Here is a 23,290-nt window from a genome sequence, read left to right as displayed (position 1 = left end):
ACGTGGGAGGCTTAGGGGACGCCTGGGCCCGTGGGGAGGGACCGGGGTGGGGGTCCCGCGTGGGGGGGATCCCCGGGGATCACGGCAGGGATGACGTGCAGAAAGAGGGGGGGCAGGACACCTGGCTATTGCCACCCGGCTGTCCACGCGTCCCCCGTCGGTGCCGCTGGGGATGGAGCCACAGCCAGGGCCATGCGCGGGAGCGGGGCTGTGGGTGCCCCCGGGGTGCACAGGGTGCTGGAGCCACCCTGAGCTGCAGCTGGGGGGGAAACAGAGCCTCTGTGGGCCGGGGAAGGGTCATCCAGCTTGTTTTTCCATTTTATCTTAAAGCTAAACCCCGGCGGTTGGGGGCCAGGCTGCGGTGGCCGCTCCCGCGGGGCTCAGCCCGGCTGGGGTGACGCGGCCGGAGGCTGGATGCGACCCCAGCCCTGGCCAGTGCAGAGTCACTGGGGCAGGGTGAGCTGATGCCAAAGCAGCTCCGGATGGAGAAATGTCCTGATTCATTTGAATCATTAATATTTAAAAAAAAAAACATTGAGTCACCCGGTGATAACCCTGCTGTTTGATGATGATTTAGCGGCTGCTTGGGGGTTAGTTCTGGGGGCTGTTTTTCCCCCCGTCTATAATAACACCCCGGGGTGTTGCTAGAGGAAACCGCTTGGGGTGATAGCAGACGTCCAAGGAAAGGGGCTGCCGGGGCCAGACCTCTCGCCGCGGTGCTCGGGCGCGCGGCGGAGCCGAGGAGCGGGGCAGCAGGCCGTGCCGGGGGGGGCGGCAGCGGGAGCCCCCGTCGTGCTCGTCCCGCCGGGGGCGAGAGGGATGGGCGAAAGCCGCCTGACTCAGCCGCCTGGGATTCCCACCGGCTCCGTCAGGTGCTGCCTGGAGGAAATCGGGCAGAGGTTTCACAAGCCCCGGTAATTAATGCTAATTACAGAGCAGCAGCATGAGACTCATTTCTTCCCCGGGTGTCCTTCCAAAAATGGCTCTCTGCAGGTGTGGCACCAGCCTTCGCTTGTCATTAGGCGTCGCTCCGCCTTGATGAAGCTGAAACCTTCGAAGGCCCAGGACTGTGGGAAAATCCGGATGGAAAAAAAGGGCGCCTCGCCATTCGCGGCACCATCGGAGCCTGCCTGGGCTGGGGCCGCTGCCGCTCGCGCTCGGCTTCAGGGCAGGGCTCGCTTAACCCTAGGTCTAGAAAACCCATGGGGGAAAAGCACAGTCCAGCCTGCAGAGCGGCAGAGCTGCTCCTGGCAGCTGCCGGCAGAAAAATGAAGCCATGGAGAAGGATCTCGGAGTCATTTTTTTACGATTTGCTCCTACACCCTAGGACAGGGGAGGGGGAAAAGCTGCCATTTTTGGCCCGGCACATGGGGATTTCTTATAATTGGCTCTGTGCAATTCCACCGCCTGCTCCTAAATGCCGACCTGTGAGGCGCCGGCGCCCGGCTCCTCTCCTCCCTGGCCCCTGCCTGGGTCGGGCTGCGGGTGCAAGCGCTCTGCAAGCTGCCTTTTTGCTGCGGCGGAGACGCTCCGCTGCGGAGAGGAGTCCTCGGCACCCACCCGGCAGCAGGAGAACATGAGGAAGGGAAAATACCAGCCAAACAGGCTCCCCGGACAAACGCACCCTGCGAAGGCAGATCACAGCGACGACTCTTCCTCCCGAAGGCCGTCAGCAGGAGGCCAAGTTCTTGGGTTCCTGGCGCAGAACTGACTTCACACCTTTGCTATAACGTACCAGTGCATCCCCAGTACCAGCACAGTCCAAGCTGAGCTCATCAAGGAGCCACCCTTCAGCACGCATTTCTCTTCTCCTGGGCCCATTACGTCCTAGGATGCTCATGACAGCTGTGATAGCCTGATGTATGGATGGCCGTCTCATGGTCTGTTCCCCCTCGGGAGACAACGACCCTTGTGCAATGTACCTGCGGCTCTTCCGGGGGTAGCGGCAGGGTGGGATGCAGAGCTGGGGGTGTGCTGGAGGTGGGCATGCCGCAGTGGAAAGCCCTGGCAGAGTAATTTGGAGAGCAGATGAGTAAAACAGTTTAGAGGAAGTAAGAAGTGTCCTGAAACATCACCAGAAGCTCATGCTGTGAGTCGTTGGACTTTTCTGCAGCTTGAAAAAGTTTGGGTGAGGGTTTTAAAACTTTTTTTCATCGTTGTTTTTCTACTCCTTGGCTCCCCGAGTTGGCCATGCTCCAAATCCCTCCATGTGAAAGGGAGCCAGCCTGTGGCATCTAGAAATAAAGCAGAGTGGGGCTGGGCTGGGACATGTGAGCTCCAGATGCCCTGATCAAAACCTTGCCTACCTTATAAACGTTTCGTGCATCTCTAGCACTTGGGCTGCAGAAAATCTCTTACAATTATCTGTCCAGAGAGAAGAAGTCAGGGGAGACACATGCAAGGAAAAGGCTGCTGCAAAGAGGAAAGGAGCACGTTGTCCTCCATGTCCACAGCGAACAGTGCAAGAAATCATGGAGCTCATGCAAGAAATGCTGAATGCTCAGCAGTGGAGAAACAGGTCAGGCATGGGGAAAGCCTTCCCCCTCCCTGCAGGAGGGCTGTGGAGTTTCCATCCTTGGGCATTTTAAGAGCAGGTTAAACACAGCTCTCAGGGACGCTTTGGGTAGTTTTGATCTTGTCTCAGGGCAGGGAATGGTCTAGAGACTCCTGAGACCTCTCCGGCCTCATTTTATGTGATATTCTGCAGTTGGAGAACATTGAAAAATGGGAAGTGGCTCAGTCTACCTGGTGACGCAGCACACCAGCCAGTTGCTGGTGTTGGCATTACCTTTAACACTGGAAATAATCAGCTCTGAACGGGAAACATTTCCGGCCCAGGCAGCGAATGGCCAGCTAGCAGCTGCTGGGATTGCTTCTGCTGGCCTTTTGCAGCCCAGTTTTGTTGACCAAAGAGGGCTCTCCAGTTTGTTTAAAGCCAGGCTTAGTATTATGGAATCTGGGTCTTTATCCAACAAGGACAATTGTGTCCTGTTTAATGTAAGTCCTCAGGACTTAGCAGAGAGAGATGAAGGGGATAGTGCTTTCCTATCTGATGAAGAAGAGCATATCCAGTCTGGAAACATTTCTTATTATTTAGGAGTGCAAATAATTTCAAAAGAATCAGGTGAAGTTTACAGAGGAGGAAATCTGACAGTGTTAAATCCACCTAGAGCCAGTTTCCAGGTCATTTTCATATTTCTCTGCCAGGAGAAGATGTTCCCCTGTCCCTGAGATGTGCATGCTGCTCGCAATGCCCCGGCGCTGCGCCAAGACTGGGTGGGGGCCTCCGCGACAGAGTGGAGCTGACGGGAAAAGCTCCTTCCCCATGGGGCTAGAGACAAGCTGCGGCTTGGAAAAAAGTCCTTGCATGTGACAAGCCCATCTTCTCTGGAGGTTAAATGAGATCTGTAGGGAGGCATCTGTCTGTGTGGTTTTTAAATAATCTGGACTTTGCTGTGATTTTTCTTTTCAGGTGTCCAAATTTCTCCCTCTGACTTTCCCTTGCAGTTTTTCCCTTGCAGTAATGAGAGTAACTGTGCTTGTAGCCCAAACAGACAGGTCTCCTCGCGTTGCTCAGTCATTGCTCTGGCCTCCAACTCATGGTATGAAGAGCAGGGAGGGAGGAAAAGGGCAACACCAAAAACTGCGTTCACATGTGCAAGCAAATTCCCCCAAGGATGGTTGCTTTATTGAAATGTCACGCTAACAAGTTTGCTGGCAGAATGCTCATGGAGAAACATGCTGGAAAATGGGAATGCAGCAAGTTTCAGCTTTGGGATCGCAGCTTTCCGTGCTGCCCGCCCCATCCCGTTCACCCAAAGAAGCAAATCCGTGTGAGCCTGAGGCTGGGCGAAGGAGCTCGCTTTCTAACTGGAGTACTGGCAAGGAGCTGCTTGCTAACAGTCTGCTGCCCAGTAATTATCTGGCGACACAATCCAGTATGTAATTTGACTAAGTGCGAGAAATGCATGCACTGAAAAAGAGACAGGGTATGGCCAATAAACTAGCCGTTTTGAATGATTCACCCAGCACAGCCTGGGCTGCAGGCGCAAGGCTGGCGCACCCAGTGCCAGAGCCCCTGGCAAACGCCACAGAGGCCCCTCTCCCTCCGTGGAGCCATTTCTCAGTAGCTTCTTCTCCTTTTAATAGATCTAACAGCCTGAAGGAGCCCTCAGCGTGTTGGGCACCAGAGCCCATTTCATTAGTCAGGACCAGTAATTTATGAAAGGAAAGTCCTGGTCTGTCTTTTGGGGTTTCCATGGAGTAAGCTTGTCCTCACTGCGAGATGCTCCTTGCCTATCTCTGTGGAAAAAACACCAATGAAGAGCGTTAAGCTCTGGAGAGGGGCTCAGGCCATAAGCAAATCGGTGGCTTTCCTTTATGGGCCGCTAGAGTTGAGGGGGCACCTCAAAATCCCCAGGAGATGAGTTAGCATCAAAACTCCTTCCTACTATAATACCTGAAAACTTTGGAAATTCAGAAATGTATTCATTGCTGAGCATGGAGAGTTCTCTTGGACACAAGCACTGGTCTGCAGTTCAATGGTTCCTGCTCCAGCATCCGCTGGCAGCCAAGCCAGAAAAAACAACCAGTTGTTGTGGGGGGCTCTTCTCCCTCTCTGCTTCTCAGACTTGGAGCTTTTCTGCTGATGCACAAAGGAGGAAAGAAAAATGACCTCTTCCCCACCCATCCCTTGCCAGGGAGTCTCCGTGCAGAGCACCTACGGCATGGGGAATGCATGGGGCCAGGGCATTCGTGTCACCAGAGGATGTCGTGCCAGGCGCTTGGAGCAGGGAGAGGAAGAAGAGAAGCATTTCTCAGGCACGTTTCTGGCAAATATATGGCTTATCAAGCAAAGGAGGAGGAGGTGGGGGAAGGCATCTTTTGCTGACTGTGGGCCTCAGCTGCTCTTTGGTTTCCTGTTTCCGCTGCCTGTTCTCAAGCCCAGGCCCCATTGGTTAAGTGAGGCTACAGCCAGGTTTTGCCATTTAAGGCTTATTTCCCCAGGCTCAAGGCTGTGCTAAGAGCTGCTGGGTAGATCTGTCCATCGGTGACTCTTTATTAGTTTAAATGCATGCCTCTAAAGCCACGAAGGCTTGTCGAAGGGGAGGGGGGACCCTTGCCTTCTTTCCCTCTCCCTCTTTTCCTCTCCATCCTGACCTCTCTTCTTCACACGTTTCAGGGAGAAGGTGATGTTTCCGGCTTTTGCTGACCTCTGTGGCAGAGAAAAGAGTAGAGGGAAGGGATTTGGGTTTGGCTGTGGAGTGATGCTCCCGTTTTAGATGACCCCACAGGGTAGGACAAAACATTTCTCAGTCTAAGATGCTGCAGCGCCTGGATGTGGGGCTCTGGTCGCCCTGGGGCTTGGCAAGCAGAGACCCCTGCCACCGAGCGGACCTGTGCCTGGCCCCGAATGAGCACCGGGCACCCAGGGCTGGGCGAACCTGGGGCGAACGCCCAGCTGTCGGAGAACGTGTGTCTCAAGGGAAGGAATAGGGGGAGCCGGGAGGCAGCTGAGGTCTCTCTGGGAGCCGTCATCAAACCCCAGCCAAAGCCGGGCGCCTCCGTTCCCGGCACCTCGGGGCAGGGAGGGTCAATGGGTGGTTGTGGAGCCAGTTAGGTTCATGTGCCAGGTGAGAAGTAGGGCACTGCAGTCCCTCGAGAGCAAGGCCCTGGGCTGGGCTTTAAGAAGAGGCAGACAGGAGCCGGCTCGTTGTGCTTATTCCCAGGTGCCAGCCGGCACCACCTTGAACACTTGACAGGGAGCCCCTGAGGCTGGCCAGAGCTGGAGCGCAAACGGTCCCATGGCCCCATGCTTGGCTCCGCACCTGCCCGGCTTCCCCCAGGCAGCGAAGCTCCCTCCTCCTCATCCCTGTGCCCTCCTCAAGCTGCCTGGGCCCAGCTTGCCTGTGCAACGCTGCCGTGGCCCAGTAAACCCTGATAATGTCTCATCCTCCTTCCTTTCTCCCCGGACATGCTCTGCAGCAGCTTCAGTGCGGCTGGCCTGCCAGCCCGTCACTGCTGCTAGGAGTGAGGCAAGACCGCCGCACGGGCCAGATCTGCCCCTGCCTGGGGCTTCCTCCTTCCCAGCATGGCAGCTTGTTGCTGCGCCTTCCTCTTGCTCTTCACCCTGGAGCCCTTCGAAACAGGAACAAGGGGTTACAAGGAGTGAAATGTGCTGTGCAAAGGATGTTATAGCCACAGACAGCGGTGTTTGGAGAAGAACGCTTTCACTACGGTGGATCCAGGCTGGAATTGTTTTGTGGGTTGCTCCTATAAAATCCCCGCAGGAAACCCAGTCCTCGATTTTCTGCTTACTGGCTTGCCCTTCCTTGGGGCGTGCGGAAAGCTGCAGAGACAGTCAGTCTTCCGTGTCACGACCCATTTTGTGTCTGAGCAATCCCGTGGTCCTGGTGGCCCCTGTATCTGCTTGGCTTCCTCTGCTGCTCTGCTGACCCCAGTGCTCCAGCAAAGGAAGAGGCCTGGAAGTCACCTCTGAGACCCTGCACAGATCCGGCATGGGGAAGAGAAGAGAGCAGGAATGTGGATGTCCCAAACCCCTTTCTCGGCCATCGGAGGAAGAGCCAAACCCAAACGCTCCAGCTGAGCTTCCCCACCCTCCCGTCTCTGACTGGCCAGCATGGAGGCACGGTGCCACGAGAGGTGATTCTCTGGGGTGCGCTGCCTGCAAGCTTGGAAGCCCTCAAGGCTTAAATGAGATTTCAGTGGTAGTTTGGCCTCCCACTGGGTAGGGAGTCTCATGCCACGCATACGCACAACCTGCATTTTTCAAATATTCTCCCAGCCGATAACGTCGCCACCACCCTGGCTGGGATCAACGCAAGCTCATGCACACGTTGCCTGCGTGGGACCACCACAGCCCCAGGGCACACAGGCAGGGGCACTGTAAAGAGGCACCCAAGGGTCGCGAAGTTACCCTGGTACAAGGGAAGACCCGCTCCTCAGTGTGCTCCTCAAAGGCAGCAGGAGAGACGTGACAACTGACAAAACCACGATGAATCTGCTGAGTCCGTTCACACTTTCTCCTTCTCGATCTATAAGGGCCAGCCTGCACTAGCAGTTTGCTGCAAGATGAATGTGAAGGTGTCCTCGTTAGTCTCTGGGGCAAGTTTTCATTTCAGTCTTGGTGAAGACCAGGCACGCAGTATGTTAACAAGCCAAGGGAGTCACAGTTAGCACATGACATTGACGGCTTTTGTTTAACTTTCTCTTGAGATCTTACCTCCTGCCGGCAGGAATGTGTGACATGAGCCAAAGCACGCTCCAAAACACTGTCTCGATGGAGAGATGGAAACTTCTGGGGCAATGGGCTGAGAGGGTAATAAAATACAGGTGTTATGATTTCTCTTGTGGGGATCAGTATATCTGCACAGGGGCTTTGTAACGGGTGGGTTTCTTCAGTCCCTGCATTCGTGTGCTGAGTGACATCCAGGTGACTTCGAAATGGATCCATCTACTGCATCCCCCTGCACCTCCCGCCCTCCAGGCTCCCCCCAAGCCAGGTTTGCTTCTGATTTCAGTGAGAGCCAGACCAAAGGACTGGTTGGGAGCCACATTGTCCCTGGAGAGAACGGGCTCTTTCCTTCGTCCTGCTGCCCAATGTGAGCGGAGTCACCCTGCACTGCACCACGGCACATGGCATGGGGACCGGTCCTGCAACGAGCCTGTTTACCCGACACAGGGGAAAAACCTCCCGGGTCCTGCTCCACTGAGTGACCGGCATCCACTCGCTGACGGCAGGGAACAAGCCTGGGACCTCGAGAAGACAAGGTGGGAAGTGACAGATGGTAGCTTGATGTCATTATCGGTCGCTCTAGTAAAAGGGCTGAGTGCTCCGTACACACTGCATCACCCTCGGGGGGTTATTTTAATCAAGAGAAACATGGGGAGTGAATGGGGGACTGACAACAGCTGGCACCACTCCTCCACCATGGACTCCTCGCCTTGGGCAAGGTGCTACATCAGGATTTTCCACCAACTGCGTAAAGAGAGCCAGAAATAGGGCTTGGACAGGCCCCAAGCAGCTCTGACATGGGTCTCTGCAGTGCTGCTCCTAGGAAGGGACAAGCTCCCACCTCGCCTGCTTGCACCCTGCGGACTCCAGCGGGCTGCGGAGCCTGGCATGGGTTCAGGGCACCCAGTGGGTTTAGGTACCTATCTTCAGGCTCTCATGGCTGGCCCCAAACCACAGTTATCCCAGATCCTTCTCTTCCATTTACTCACCAAGCCAAAGTGACTCCTGTTGCTGGAGATAAATGGGGATTAAACCCCCCAAATGCAAAGCAGAATTGCATGCAGAGACTCTGAAGCATCTCATATTACGTGACATGAGCTATCCAGTCCTCCAGACTGGGGGAAATATGTTTCCACCTTCTCTGTACTGCAGTTTTGCACATGGAAAATAAAGACAGTGTTCTCTGCAAAAGGCTTAAAGACCCCTCGATAGAAAGTGCCATTAGCCTCATTGCTGTCAGCAAAGCTGAGATGAGATCAAAGCGACTTTCATGGCATGCTTGGATATTCCAGTATCTGTTTCATTTCCTAGGTACAGTATTAGACAGCAGAAAACTCCATCCAGCTGTCTCCCTGCCTTTATTGTTAACGACGGAGAAAAATCAATTTTCAAAGTAATTAAAAAGCAGCTGAAAATACACCGTATGGGATGACATAATGCTGTGTAACATGTGTGTGAGCCTTTTGATGGCCAGGTAACAAAACGCCAAGGAACATCCTTTGTGGGAAAGTCCCCCAGGGACCACACCATGGCAGCGTGTTGCTCAATGCCAGTTTGGGAGTCCCCGGTTCCAGCGTCAGAGGCTGTGTCAGCGGGGTGGCGAACAGTGCCGGAGGGTTGACATTTGCAAAGAAAGCCCAGGGAGTGTCTGTTTTTTTTCCTCTTCCCCTTATTTCTTCTGGTTTTAGCTGGAGAAAATATCCCCCAAAGCTGATGCTCTGCCTAGCTGGAGGGGCAGGTCTGTACAGGGGATCTTTTGGCTGAGCGAGGCTGATCTAAATCCCCGCGTGGAAGCTCTCCAACCGGAATAAGAGGCCAGCGTAGGGCTTAGCTTGTTCCTCCCCCATCGCCGGGACAGAAGCGAACCTGAAAGATGCATGAGGCAGGCGGAGAGGGCTGGGGCAAGGAGCAAGACGGCACCGCTACAGCGGTCTGCTTGCGCCAGCGTAATCGCGCTGCGCTGGCGAATGACCTTGGGTAGAAATGATTCAACGCTTAGGCCTCACCGTCTCTCGCTGTCAAGGTCAACCAGACAGCGCCAGCAGCATGTTTAGCGGCTGGGGGAAGGGAGGGCCTTGCTCCGCTGCCGTCGGATGGAGAGCCGAGCCGAGCGGAGCCGGCTCAGCCCCGGCCTTCGCGGGGCCGGCGCCGAGGGGCTGGGGATGCACATTCCCAGTGCTAGCCAGGATGCCTGTTAGCGCAGCGCCCGGCCGTTTACCCCGCTCTCTTCGGCCGGGGCTGAAAATCCAAACCTGGTCTTCTGCTCGCAGCACAACGCCGCCTGCGTGGGCTGGTAGGAACGGGCGACCCTGGGGCGAATGTCGTGATCTGGAAATAGAGGCACAGGAACCAGCTCGGGGGCGCAGGAGTGAAGGAGCTGGGAAAGCTGTGCGTGGAGGCCAGGAGAGACCAGAGCTGGAGGCACAACTGGGGAAATGGATGCAGAAACAAGCCCTGTTCGGTGCTTCAACCTCCCCAACTCCTGTTATCAGGGGCTAAAGCTAGTACAATAGGTTATAAATTGTGATATGTGCTAATTTGTTACATCAACTCGGGAAGTGATTTTACCATGAAACTAGGCGCTAAGTACGGGCTATCAACTCGTGAAGTGATTTTACCATGAAACTAGGCGCTAAGTACGGGCTATCACCACATGAACCCCACCCGAGATGATTGTACTGAGCCAGCAGAGCGATATTGCATTGTGAAATGTATGCGCGCGACCTGAAGGGCACCACGCACAACGCAGAGGAAGACCCCAGCCTTCATCCCGACCCCCTCCAGCAACAGCCATTGCAACCGCAGAAGTTACAGGAAGTGCTACGTATATCTGGAACTAGAACCGCATATAAGGGGACTGTGAGCGGGGGATTGGGCGCGCCGTTGGTGGAGCAGGAGACTCCCCGGCCGCCCAGCGCTGTTTTGCTTACTTGTAACTTGCTCAATTATTCCATTAAATTGGATTTTATGCAAACCAATTGGAGTGGTCGTGTTTGCCTATAACATAAATCAGGCCCACGTCCCTGTCTACCACCTCTGCCACTGGGCAGGGCTGTGCCTTCTCCGACTGCCCCAGCTAAATCCGGCACAGTTTGTCCATCAGTGTCCTGAAGAATTTACACACGTTTTTTCAGTGCGATACAAAATAATAATTCACCCTGGACGGGGGAGATGCTTGATGCGATTTTAGCCCCTGCAGGCAGATGCAGCAGGTCAGGGGAGAAGGGTCCCGTGTATACAGAGGTCTGCGAAGAGAAAGGCTTTCATCTCACTCCTGCAAAAGGCAGTGATAAACTGGAGAGAGCTCTGAGGAGATCAATACAAAGGAGCAGGAACTTCGGGGACTGATGCATAAGAATATAGAGTAATACTTAAAGGGGAAGAGGAGAGTCTGCAGCTATTTGAAAGAGATGAGATAGCACTGGGGATACAATGAAATGAGTAAGGAAAATGTCAGGGGCTGTTTAGCTTCAGACTGGGGAGGTTTTAGATTGAACGTGTCTCCATAGAGGGAGAGGTGGAGGCTCTCAGTGCTTGGACATTTAAACAGACCAGAGGGAGCACCTCCAAAGGAGGGGACGATGCAGTAAAGTCTCCGGCCTCGCAGTTGTCCGTGGGCCCAAGCCTCAGCTCCTTGCTTAGATTTCACCTCAGGCAAATCCCCATTGAAGCGAACGTGGCGAGGGCTGAACTGCAAAAGAGGAAGGTGCTGGGATGGGTCCCCATGCTGCAAAATAGGGGATGTGGCCAGGGCCTTTCCCTCTTCCCCTTTGGAGCAGGATGAGAGGAAAAGACAGCGCTTAGAAAAACCTCTATGATTGTTGCAGGAGGGTGATTTACAACAGCGTTGCTTCTTTCAGAAGTTTCCACCTCTTCTCTCAGTCTCGTGACAGCCAGAGGGAGAGAACCAAAGCCCAGATGAATGAGCTGGGGAAGCCACGGACACGGAGAGTGGCCGGCTCTAAAGATGACGTGCGAGAGTTCAAGCCAATCCCTCAGCTGGCTGGGTGATTTGTTCCCCTTGCCTAATTATCCCTCTTCTCCCCAAAAAGCGTGGCAGATGCAGTCACTGCATGGGTGAAGGGTTTCTGCTCCAGGGGAGGGACAGGAGGGGAGGCAAACGAGGGGGCTCAGATGAGCCTCTCCAAGTGGGCTGGAAATGGAGACAGGAGGAGCAGGCAGCTGCAAGGAGGAGAATGGCGACAGCACGTGCTAAGGAAAATAAGGCCCCGATTACAGCCACAGGGAGAAGTGAGCAAAAAAGAGAGTTCACACTTTGTCCCATGAACACAGCCGAAGTAAAATTAAAGGAGTGGGAGGTACAGGGTAGGAAGCAGACATAAAGGCAGGACCGTGCGCTATCGGTGCCCAGAGCCAGGCCTGCCCGTATCAGCCAGCGAAGGGCAGGAGGAATCCTCCTCCAGATGGTTTTGTCCAGAGCCAGCGCGAGCTGAGCTCCGCAGCGCAGACCCAAGGACAGGCAAGGAGAAGTGAAGCAAAACAGGGAAATTCTGGAGTCTGCTTCTGGTTTCAGGTTGGCTGGCACTGGGAAGTATTCCATGGGCATCACTGTCCTCATGGACCTTTACAACAGCCTTGACAGACCTTGACACTGAAAAATTGCTTGGGGGTTGTCCTGTACTTTCTTCTGCTCTCTCACCCCTGGGTTGCAGCAGGTCTCAGCGGCGTGGTGTTGTTTGCACCGCGACACATGTGCCCTGCGTGTTGAAGAGTAATGCACTTCCACTGCGGCTTTATGGCAATAGGAAGCTGAGACCCCCTTGTGTTTTCACGGCGTGTAGTTTTGACTATTGCCCTAGCTCAAATCTCAACCCCTGAAAGTTGCTTATTGAAAGTCTTGGTTCCGTCTTCCTTCTCCCCCTGCTAACACGTAGAGGCACAACTTCTTTTCCATTACTTTTTAGTGGGCGCGTGAAAAGCTGGGCTCTACATGGGCTTTTGCCCCAATCTGATGGGCTCGAGAGGGACTCAGAGACAGCACAGGCCCGAGATGGCGGAGAACAACAACTGCAGCCCTTCGCTGCTCACTGTTCCTCTTTCTCTCCTTTCGGTTCTTGTGACACACCATGGAACAGATTAGAAGAAAGCCCTTAACGCAAGACCGGAGGATCCTGGCTTGCTCTATCACATTATGGTCTGTTTAGACCTTGATCACGCTGACTGGCGGGTATCCTCGCTATCAAGCTGCCTCTGTGTTCGTCACACAAATCTTGGCCCGTCCTCAGAGGAAGCGGTAGGGCTTGGACCACTGGCTGTTTGCTGCGGACCACATCCTGCGATCCCTGTGGGGACAAAAGCCCCACCGCCTCCTAAAGTCGTGAGATCTGGGGCCTGCGTTATTGTGCTCCGGATGCCAACAGATTGATTGTTTTCTGATTCATTCTCCTAATTAGGAGATTCTAATTGCCTGGTAATCTCCTGTGCTGCTTACTAGGCTATCTCACATCTGTGGTTCGCCAGCTCCGGTACACCTTACCTGTTCACCAGGCTGCTCCAGAGAAGGGCTGCAGCGGATGCACGCCCGGTCCAGCTAACCCGGGTGCTCCCAAGTCCTGTCCTCCCGCTCACCCCAAGGGCTGCCCACTTCCTGGCCCTCGCAGCACCTCATTCATACGTGTGGCCCTCAGCCCCTGCTCCGGTCAGCCTTTGTGCACACGACGGAGCGAAGCAACCGCTGGCCGTGACAGCCACCACCCGTACTGACCTCCCGCTGACATATCCCTCCCCGTATCCATCATCCCGGTGCGTTTGTAGGACTTTTTGCTAGTGGTTGTTTTCTGCAGGCCCCTCATCAGCGCATTCATGGACCCTGTTTTATCCCTGCCGCCCACAAAAGCCACCAGCTATACCCATGCCTTGTGGCTCCCCTTATTTGACGTATAATCTTCTAATTAATAATCAGCCTTTTCAAAGTGGAGCGCAAACATTAATTAATTCCCCGTGAGGTAGGTAATTAACAGCGATTATTCCCATTTTCCTGTGAGGGAAGCTGAGATACAGAGATCTGGCACCATTCACCTAAGGTCGCGGAGAAAATGACCGGCAGCAAGGGCACGTTAGCCCCAGGGATCCTCTCCCACTCGTGCCTGCACAGCCCTGACAAAAACCTCCTGCTTTCCTAGACTTGATCTTTTTTGGCTGAGCGCTTCCCATGAGGCCAGAGGGGACGGGGCATGGACCTGGGGTGGCCAATGGCACCGTCCACCTCCGTCGCTGAGGGGACAGGGCATGGACCTGGGGTGGCCAATGGCACCGTCCACCTCCGTCGCTGAGGGGACAGGGCATGGACCTGGGGTGGATCATGGCGATGGCCACCTCCGACGCTGAGGGGATGGGGCATGGACTTGGGGTGACCCATGGTGATGGCCACCTCCAGTGCCGAGGGGATGGGTCCCAGTGGGGTCACTGGACTCCTGGCTCTCTACTCCCCACTCCGTCCCCTCCGAAACACCGGTCCCAGATCGGCGCTGGCATGACGGGGGCATCTCCGCAGGGAGGAGGCGGCCAAGCACAGCTGGGGCACCACAGGGAGCCATGGCGGCGCCCAGGCCACAGCTGGCGCTGCGGGACAGGGCTGCCCTTCCCAATCCGTACCCCATGTCTCCTCTCCACCCATCCCTCCCCCCTCACATGAGGTAATTGCAAAACTCCATCTTAGAGGCTTTTGCACAGTTCCTCCTGCTGCTCTCTCCTTTGTTTGTCCCGGGCAGCACCGATGCTGTTATCCACGCTCGCCGGAGGACGCAGCGCTGCGCTCCCACCTCCCTCTGGACAGGCACTCCGCCGTGGGGACCGATGCCAGTTTGCGGAGGGAGGCCCAAACCCGCGCTCGTCCTCGCTGGTGGAGCCACCGCAGAGGCTCCCCGGGGACAAAGAGCGTGCGGGAGCAGGCTGGAGAGCGGCAGCCTCCCGCGTGCCCCCCGCACCTCCCTCCTCGTGCGGCCTCACCTGGGGCCTCTCCGCTCAGCACCCCCTTCCTCGGGGCGACCCCTCTGAGACGCCGAACCAGAGGTGACCCGTGAATAACACGCGTTTTTAGCATTTTCTTTTTTTTTTTTTTTTTTAACCAGGGGACTTTTTCTGCTGTTGCTGCTTTAGATTGGATATTTAAAGTACCTACACTGAAGTCTGTGCGCTTCGCACTGGCAACAGATTGCAAGTTGATGCTGCTACTTACAGGGCTGCTTAATTAACTTGATTAATCAGCCCATGTTTGTACAATGTTCTGGGGATGCAAAGCCCTCTGCCGCTGCCGGCCAGTGTTTTGCTGATGGTGTCCTTGCCTTTATTTTGAACGGTATCTCATTATAATAATGAAACACAGGACTGCAGCAAGGCAGTCCAGAGAGGAACGGCCACGTAACGCGCCACACACCCTTCCAGCAAGCTTTGCCCCACATGGACCAAACGGGAAAGAAACAAGTATTGCCCAAATCTAGCCAAATCTCTGCTCCCACAGTGACCTCCGCGCCGAGGGGCGGGGGCACGCGTCCCTCCCGGTGAGCCAAACCGCTCCGCTTGACTCAACGCCTTAGTCAGAGCCGGGGGATCGTTTCCTTCTTCCAGGTGACATGTCTGCAGCACATTCTCTTTTAATAAAAATATAGTAGCCTTTTAACGGTTTTGTGAAGGTGCACGCAGCGTTCCCCGGGCAGGTCCAAGGGAGGGACTGGCCGCAGGGGGCTAGAGAGACATCGCTGACACCGGCAGCGAACTTGGCCCCCGACCCAACTCCAAACCGGAATCCGCTCCGAATTATCGCTGTCCGTCGCCCCGCGCCCGGGCGGCCCGGCAACAGGGCCTGCCCCTCCGCCGCCCCCCTCGCGCAGCCGGCCCGGCCTCAGCCCCGCACCGGCACCGCGGCGAGGGGCGGCGGGGCCGGGGCCGAGCGGGGCGCGGCGGCCCCTCGCCCCCCCGCTCCCCACTCCCCCCCGCTGCCCTCGCGGCGGAGCCGGTGCCCGCCCGGCCGCGGCCTCCGGTTCTTTGTGAGGGGCCGCGGGCAGCGCGGGCGCCGCCACCCCCCTCCGCGGCGCGTGGGTTTTTTTTTTCCCCCCTTCTTCTTCTTCTTCTTCACAGGGCGGGGGGGGGGCGCTGCCGCGCGCGGGGCGGCGGCGCGAGGCGGGGAGGCGCGGCGGGGGCCAATCAGGAGGGCGCGCTCCGAAAGTTTCCTTTTATGGCGAGGCGGCGGTGGCTCCGGCCCCATAAAACCCGGGGCGCGCGGCGGGCGGGAGTCGCTGCGAGCTGCCTCCGCCTCGCGCGCGCGCGTGCCCCGCTCCCGCCGCCGCCTCTCGCGCCGCCCGCCCGCCCCGGCTCTGACCGTGCAACTCCCCAAAGGTGAGCGGTGCCCCGCGTGGGGGGTGGGGGTGAGGGGGGCGGGGGCCCTCCCCGCTGCATTTCCACGGCCCTCTCTACTTACCCCCTCGCGCACTTCTGTGTGTCTTTTTTTTTTTTTTTTAATTTTTATTTCTTTGCTCTAATGGGTCCTCGTTTCCACTGGCACGTTAAAGTTGCGAGGGGGCTGCCCTCCCCCGGGGGAGCGGCGCGCTGCCTCGCTGCGGGCCCCCGCGGTGGCCGTCGTGCCGGCCCGCCTCGTGGCGTGCATGCTCCTGGGGCGCCCTTTGTTGTGGGGAGCCGCCCGGTTGGGGCGCAGCTGCTGCCACCCGGGGCGCTTTTCCTCCCCCCCCCCAGCTTGCGGAGGGAGCTGTTGTGGGTCTGATCTGCCTCCTAAGAGGATTTCTCGGGGACGGCGGCTGTGCCCGGCGGGGGGGAGCGGGGCGGCTATTGTGTGCCGCGGAGCGGGGGGATGGGACGGAGGGGCTTTGTCTGCGCCGCCCCCCCCCCCCCAAGCCGTTGAGGCGGGGGGGGCCCAGCGCCGAGGGGGGTGCGGTCCCTCCCGCGCCGGTGCTGGGGCGCACGCGGGGGGCCTCGGCGCCCCCTCCGCAGAGAGCGAGGTTGTTGCCGGCTCGCACGCGCAGAAAAGGGGGGGATGGGGAAGAGCCCCTTCCCCGGGGAGCCGCGGTGCCCTTGCGAGAACCAGGCTGCCTCTGCCGGGCCGGGGACTACACTTCCCAGCGTGCTGGGCACGGGGGCTGGAAACCGCCTCCCCGCCCAGCTCCTCCTCCCGGCAGGTTAAAACCGGCACTTTCAGGAGCGCCCGGGCTGCACTCGCCCTTCCCGGGGCGGGTGGCAATTGCATAACGAGGCGGCTCTAATCCCCTGCGTGCTCCGCGCCGTTGAACCGGCGCACCCGCCGGGCGGGCGGCTTGGGCGAGGCGGCTGAAACGAAGCTCTCCCGAGCCCGTGGGGCGGCGGCTGCCGGAGCGCGGCGGTTGGGTCGATGCTGCCGGCGCGACGCGCTCCGCGGGCCGTGAGGCGGCGGCAGGGGGAGGGGGGCGCCCGGCGGCGGCGGCTGCTGCGCGCTCCAGAGCGGCGCGCGCCCGCCCGAGGGCGTGGCCGCGGGCGGGGCCTCCCGGGAGGGGGCGGGGCCGAGCGCTGGCCGCCTCCCCCCTCCCAGCGCTGGCGCGGCGCCGCGCGCCCGGCTCCGCGCGAGGCGCGCTCGATCCATTGCCTTTTATGGTAATAATGCGAGAGGGCGCGGGGACTTCCTTTGTCCCAAATCTGTGCGGTGCCGGAGCCTGGGACGCGCCGCCCCCTCTAGCGGGCGCTGGGCGAAGCGGTGCCGCGCAAACAGGAAGGAAATGGGTGGGGAAGGGCCTTGGCGGTGCGGTCCGGGGAGGTCGCCTGGACAGCGGCAGCTCTGCGCTGCGTGGGGTTTCCTCTCCCCCGCTGCAGCTTGGGAGAAGGAATTTCCCTGCCCAGGTGTTCTCGGTTGCTGGTGCACGAGTGGTGGCGCTGACTGACATGCTCTCCCATCCTTTCAGTCAGCCATGGATGATGATATTGCTGCGCTCGTTGTTGACAATGGCTCCGGTATGTGCAAGGCCGGTTTTGCTGGGGATGATGCCCCACGTGCTGTCTTCCCATCCATCGTCGGTCGCCCCAGACATCAGGTATGTGGCTGGGCTGCCCCTTTATCAGGCAGTCTAAAGGAGCTTGCAGTAGAAACAATTCCCCTAAAGGCAGTAAGCTTAAAGAAGCCCTTCTATTTGTCTGTAGCACATTTGGCATCTGTGGAGCAACAGTAACTGGGGGAGGGGGGTACATTCTGCAGAGCTCTCCTGCAGTGTTTAACTGTATATTGGGGGAATTGACTGAATGCCTTTCCTGATGGAGTGGGGACAGGAGAAGAAGTCATTAGAGGTCTGGCTTTTTTATTTAAAAAAAAAAAAAAGGCTAGCCACCCAGTGAGGTTGACCCTTCAGTTAAACTTGCTGCTTATTTGTTGTACAGGGTGTGATGGTTGGTATGGGCCAGAAAGACAGCTACGTTGGTGATGAAGCCCAGAGCAAAAGAGGTATCTTGACCCTGAAGTACCCTATTGAACACGGTATTGTCACCAACTGGGATGACATGGAGAAGATCTGGCACCACACTTTCTACAATGAGCTGAGAGTAGCCCCTGAGGAGCACCCTGTGCTGCTCACAGAGGCTCCCCTGAACCCCAAAGCCAACAGAGAAAAGATGACACAGGTATGTAAAACTGAGCTTGGTGCTAGAGCAGATGTTGCTGCAGCCAGCTTTCCTCTTCCATGTTGTCCTCTCTGCACCTTCACCACTATTCTCCCTTTTTGCCATCTTTACAGGGTTTTCCTTTCCTGACCTGAGTCTCCTCTTTGCTGGACCTTGACAGGTTTTGTTTGCTCTTCTAAGCTGGCTTTCTCTGAGACTGAACTAGCATCTTGTCTAACTGCTGTTTCTGACTAGACACTAACACATTTACCAACCTTGAGTGACTGTTGTAGTTGCTTAGTATTTGTTTTGTTCCTTGCTGTGACAGTTGAATGGGCCTGTGGTGGTGTCCTCCTCAGGCTCTGACCTGGCAGGTCTGGGTGGATACTAGGCAAGATAGAAGCATTGACACCCCCTTATAGAGGGGATGAGGTGTCTTGTCTAGGGACAAGCACCTCTAAGTAAAACCACTTGCATGGATTTGGTGTAGGCTTTTAGTGAGTGAGCCCTGGTTGTCTTGTTGACTTAATGCCTTCTCTTCTTTCTCTAGATCATGTTTGAGACCTTCAACACCCCAGCCATGTATGTAGCCATCCAGGCTGTGTTGTCCCTGTACGCCTCTGGTCGTACCACTGGTATTGTGATGGACTCTGGTGATGGTGTTACCCACACTGTGCCCATCTACGAAGGTTATGCCCTCCCCCATGCCATCCTCCGTCTGGATCTGGCTGGCCGTGACCTGACGGACTACCTCATGAAGATCCTGACAGAGAGAGGCTACAGCTTCACCACCACAGCCGAGAGAGAAATTGTGCGTGACATCAAGGAGAAGCTGTGCTATGTTGCCCTGGATTTTGAGCAGGAGATGGCCACAGCTGCCTCTAGCTCTTCCCTGGAGAAGAGCTATGAACTCCCTGATGGTCAGGTCATCACCATTGGCAATGAGAGGTTCAGGTGCCCTGAGGCCCTCTTCCAGCCATCTTTCTTGGGTAAGTCCAACTCTTCTAGGAGACCTTGTGCCCCCCCTCTGTTCCCTTCTGTAAAGGAGTGGCCTAGAGACTGGTATTTCACTGTCACTCTACTGCTAGCAAGGCCTATCCTGTCCCACCGCTCGGTCTCTCTTTCCACATAGCCTGAAGCTATATGAGGGACTTAGGACAGTAAAATGGGGAGGTTGAGACTTTCAGAGCCATGGCTCTGCCTGTAGTGCCTTCCTGCTGAAGGAGTTGCTAGGCTCTCAGTTGCCAGTCTGCTTCCTTGGCTGTGTCCATGAGCCCTTGCTGACTTAAGACTTTCTTCTTCACAGGTATGGAGTCCTGTGGTATCCATGAAACTACCTTCAACTCCATCATGAAGTGTGATGTGGATATCCGTAAGGATCTGTATGCCAACACAGTGCTGTCTGGTGGTACCACAATGTACCCTGGCATTGCTGACAGGATGCAGAAGGAGATCACAGCCCTGGCACCCAGCACAATGAAAATCAAGGTAGGTTGGACTTGTGGGAACCTCTCAGCATCCCTGCCAAAATCCAGAGTGGGTGGAGGGGATAAATTTAACTCCTCCTAGGGATACCTCTACATGTCTGTGTAGTCCCAGAGCAAGGCCATTAGGCTGGACAAGGTGACATCCATTCAACCATGTGAATAGTAGCATTAATATAAATATTGGCTGTAAATGGTGGAGAGGGGAGTTGTGGGGTTTTGTACTTTCAGGTTGCTCAGACTTGGTTGTGTCTTGGCTAAGGCTAGATAAGGGAGTTAGCCTGTGTCTTGCAGGGCTGCACATGAGCCATAGGTGTAGTATCATATTGTGCATCTGATGCATTCCTCCTCTTTTCTGCAGATCATTGCTCCACCTGAGCGCAAGTACTCTGTCTGGATTGGAGGCTCCATTTTGGCCTCCCTGTCCACCTTCCAGCAGATGTGGATCAGCAAGCAAGAGTATGATGAATCCGGACCCTCCATTGTCCACCGCAAATGCTTCTAAACCAGACTGTTACCAACACCCACACCCTTGTGATGAAATGAAACCTATAAATGCGCATAAAACAAGATGAGATTGGCATGGCTTTATTCGTTTTTTTTTGGCGCTTGACTCAGGATTAAAAAACTGGAATGGTGAAGGTGTCAGCAGCAGTCTTATTGAAACATGTTGGAGCGAACGCCCCCAAAGTTCTACAATGCATCTGAGGACTTTGATTGTACATTTATTTCTTTTTTAATAGTCATTCCAAATATTGTCATAATGCATTGTTACAGGAAGTTACTCGCCTCTGTGAAGGCAGCAGCCCAGCTCGGAGGAGCCAATACAAGTTACTGGTGTTATAATTGCTTGTCTGTAAATTATGTAACCCAACAAGTGTCTTTTTGTATCTTCCGCCTTAAAAACAAAACACACTTGATTCTTTCTCTTTAATTTGTCAAGCAAGCGGGCTGTGTTCCCCAGTGATAGATGTGAATGAAGGCTTTACAGTCCCTTATATATTCTAAGAGAGGAGAGGTGCCAGTATGTGGAGGAGGGAGGGACTACCTGTACACTGACTTAAGACCAGTTCAAATAAAAGTGCACACAATAGAGGCTCGACTGGTGTTAGCCGTTTTTTTTTCCTGTGTGGTTTTGTGACAGTTACTAAAGGCTCCAATCTAGCCTTGCCAGGCTGTGGTATCTGATCTGGATTGTGTGCTGATGCTGTGGGTTGGCTGGTGGGGAAGCCAGATGGCTCACCATGATACAGGGCAGAGCTGAGCCTGCTCAGCAGGGAGGGCTCAGCCCTGAGGCTGCCCTGGGCTGTGGCTCCCCAGCTATTGCCACTGTGCAATACGGAGCTGCTTGATGAGGGATGGCCAGTGTGGGCAGAGCACTTCCCCCTTCTGGAAGGAGCTGGCTTTGGTGGGAATTAAACAGCACCTTCTGAAAGGCAGCCTTTTGTGTTCCCTCCCTGGTGCTGCAGTATAACCTGGCCCCAAAGTAGCTGCCTTCTCCCTTAGCCCATGGCCAAGGCAGGCTTGGGGTGTGCAGCTCTCCCAGTCCCAGGGAGGCAGATGCCTGCTGTGCTCTGCAACAGGTGCCTGAGCTTGTAGCCTCCATCCTGCCCCTCTTCTGTGGGCCTCTGACCAGGCAGCAGCTGCTGGCTGTGCCTGTAGTTCACCCCAACTGCAGCCCAGGAGTGAGTCCTGGCTGGGAGGCACAGGTGCTCACTGGGGTGTAAGCAGCTTCTGGGGTGAAGGCCAGAGCAAGTCTTGAAGTAGGAAAGTCTCCTATGAAGTAGGAAAATTGTGACTTTACACCGCAGAGGCACTGGGCTGTTATGCATTGCTGTGCCTGGGTGGGGCTGGGAAAGGGTGCAAGGAAGCAGCTGTGTTACTTATTCAGTAACACCTAGAGACAGGCTGTGCTCCAGTGCTGGCTGAGCAGATGAGGCAGCCTGGGGGAGGAAACTCCTCTGACCGTGCTCTGCTTGCTCTGGGCTGTGCAGCAACCTGCTGCTGGCCTGGCCTCCTCCAGGAAGGAGACTTGTGTGGCTCTTCAGCTTGGTCCCCATCCTCTTGATGTCTGAACCTCCTGTGAAATTTCAGCCTAATTTGGCAGATCGAGTTCTTGTAGCTGTTGCGAAAACAAGCAACTGCCGTGGTGGGAGCTCCAGCTCTATCAGGCAGAGGGAAACCTGCAAGGTCCTGGGAACAGCGGCCACTTGCCCTGGTGTGAAAGGAAGGAGTTGGAGAGGAGCAGGGCTGCCAGGTCAGGGACCAGGCGAGCAATGCCAGGTGACGCTTTGTGTTGCCTACATAGGTGAGGACAAGACCTCAGAGCCTCGCTTACAGGCATGCTGGTTTTCCAAGGCTCCTCCAACCTGCCTGTCTTTGAAGAGCTAATGGCTGCAATTGTGTCATGCTCACAGCAGATGAAAGGCAGAGAACAGGCTCCATTGGCTCTTTAATCCTCTGCCTGGCCTGATCCTGCTCCGGCGTCATGCTGTATTCAGGTTGGACCTGCTGGTTTCTATCCTTCATCTCCCCAGCCTCCCTCCTACTGCCCCGGGTGCAGTAGGAGCCTGGCAGGGCTGCAGGTGCAGACACCAGGCTGGGCAGAGGAGTTACTGGAAGCATCAGTTCCCGATCAGGGAGGTGAAACAGGCCAGAACACGGTCCAAACTGGGCTTATAACCTGGGGTCTCGGGGGAGCTGGGGTGAGGAGGAGGCAACGGCTGCCCCTGGGGTGGGAGCTGGTGGGAGCAGGCCCGGAGAAAGGCTGGGAAGGGAGAAGATGGAGATTGAGAAATGGGATGTCAGTCTGCAAGTCTGGCTCCTGCTTTCAGTCCTCCCTGATTGCTTTGGAAAAATCTTTCCACTGATTGCTGTGGAAAAATGTGTTGAGACACAAACAACAGAAGAAGTGATGGTGGCAGTGAGGGAGAAACCACAGAGCAGCAAAACGCCTGGGGCTAAGAGCAGCTCAGGCAGGAAGAGGTGTGGGTACAGGGAGAGGCAAGCACCCGGCTGATGCAGAGCTGCCGAGCGCAGGGGAGCTGGGCTGATTTTTGCATGCTTCAGAGAGCAGAAAACCAGGCTTTCTCTTGGTTAACGCTTTGCTGTTTTTTTTCCTTTCTTCCTGTTTTGGTGCTCCAGATGATCACCCCCCCACACTAAAACAAGGCTGGGTTTTTGCAGTCTTTCCCGATGCCTCTCTGGCACGAGGTCACCATGCGCACGGATGCTTTGCAGGCTGCTCCAGCAAGACGCGGTTTATACTTCCTTTGGGCCATTACATGCTGGAGAAAAGTATGTGGTGCCGAGCAGGGAAGCCTGCGAGCATTACTCACTGCTCTGGACTCCTGCAAGCAGGGGGGAGTCCAGGGTGATTTCCTTTCAGGGACACCAGGGACTGAAAACGAGGTGTTTTTTTTTAACTGCAGCCTCTCCGTTGGCCTATTTTGGAGGACTCAGTTCCTCCCCTTGCTGTTTCACAGAACTGGGGAAATGCCGTGGAGCCTGTTCACTGGTCATAGGATTGGCTGTAGAGGGTCACAGAGGAGTGTATTTAGTTGTGTCCTGGCTCTTCAAGCCACCAGCAATGGGGTCTTTAAGGCAGGAATCAAAGAAGATGTGTAGGGAATAAACAGTCCCCTGGCTACCTCCTCCTCCTCTGTGGCAAAGAAGTTTAGACACCTCCTGAGCCAGGGGTTGTGTGGGAAGCAAGGGTTAAAGTGGCCACCAATGGGCCAGTCCCCCCAGATGGGCCAGGACGAGCAGGTCTGGCTCAGTGGCTGTGAGGTACTATCATTTCCCAGGCCTGCAGAGATGGCAGGACTCGGCCATCTCCCTCCACGGCCTTTGAGACAAGTAGATCATTACAAACCAGTCAGCTCTTCCTCACCACCCTTTAGCTGCCCAGGGGGAGATGGCTGCTGGGAGCTGAATGAATGCAGTTTATGCCCTTTCTTTG

At 55.9% G+C, this 23,290-nt stretch overlaps 1 protein-coding gene across 1 annotated transcript; it reads left to right on the top strand.

Annotated features, from left to right (window-relative positions):
* Positions 1-15,496: 15,496 nt before the first annotated feature.
* Positions 15,497-20,425, top strand: ACTB (actin beta). The gene is made up of 6 exons (XM_067306730.1): positions 15,497-15,610; positions 17,158-17,286; positions 17,627-17,866; positions 18,396-18,834; positions 19,152-19,333; positions 19,691-20,425. The coding sequence occupies exons 2-6, from the start codon at positions 17,164-17,166 to the stop codon at positions 19,832-19,834; spliced, it is 1,128 nt and encodes a 375-aa protein (XP_067162831.1). The 5' UTR covers positions 15,497-15,610; positions 17,158-17,163; the 3' UTR covers positions 19,835-20,425.
* Positions 20,426-23,290: the final 2,865 nt, after the last annotated feature.

The sequence above is a fragment of the Apteryx mantelli genome, chromosome 16, assembly GCF_036417845.1.
Source record: "Apteryx mantelli isolate bAptMan1 chromosome 16, bAptMan1.hap1, whole genome shotgun sequence".
Lineage (NCBI taxonomy): Eukaryota > Metazoa > Chordata > Aves > Apterygiformes > Apterygidae > Apteryx > Apteryx mantelli.
Note: the sequence above shows the minus strand (reverse complement) of the source record. Positions and strands in the feature narration are given on the sequence as shown.

Bases quoted from the DNA above. Each gene is read 5' to 3' on its own strand.
- ACTB (XM_067306730.1), top strand. From the start codon at position 17,164: ATGGATGATGATATTGCTGCGCTCGTTGTTGACAATGGCTCCGGTATG. The intron at 18,835-19,151 runs GTAAGTCCAACT...TCTTCTTCACAG, and splicing joins CTTCCAGCCATCTTTCTTGG to GTATGGAGTCCTGTGGTATC. The intron at 19,334-19,690 runs GTAGGTTGGACT...TCTTTTCTGCAG, and splicing joins CCAGCACAATGAAAATCAAG to ATCATTGCTCCACCTGAGCG.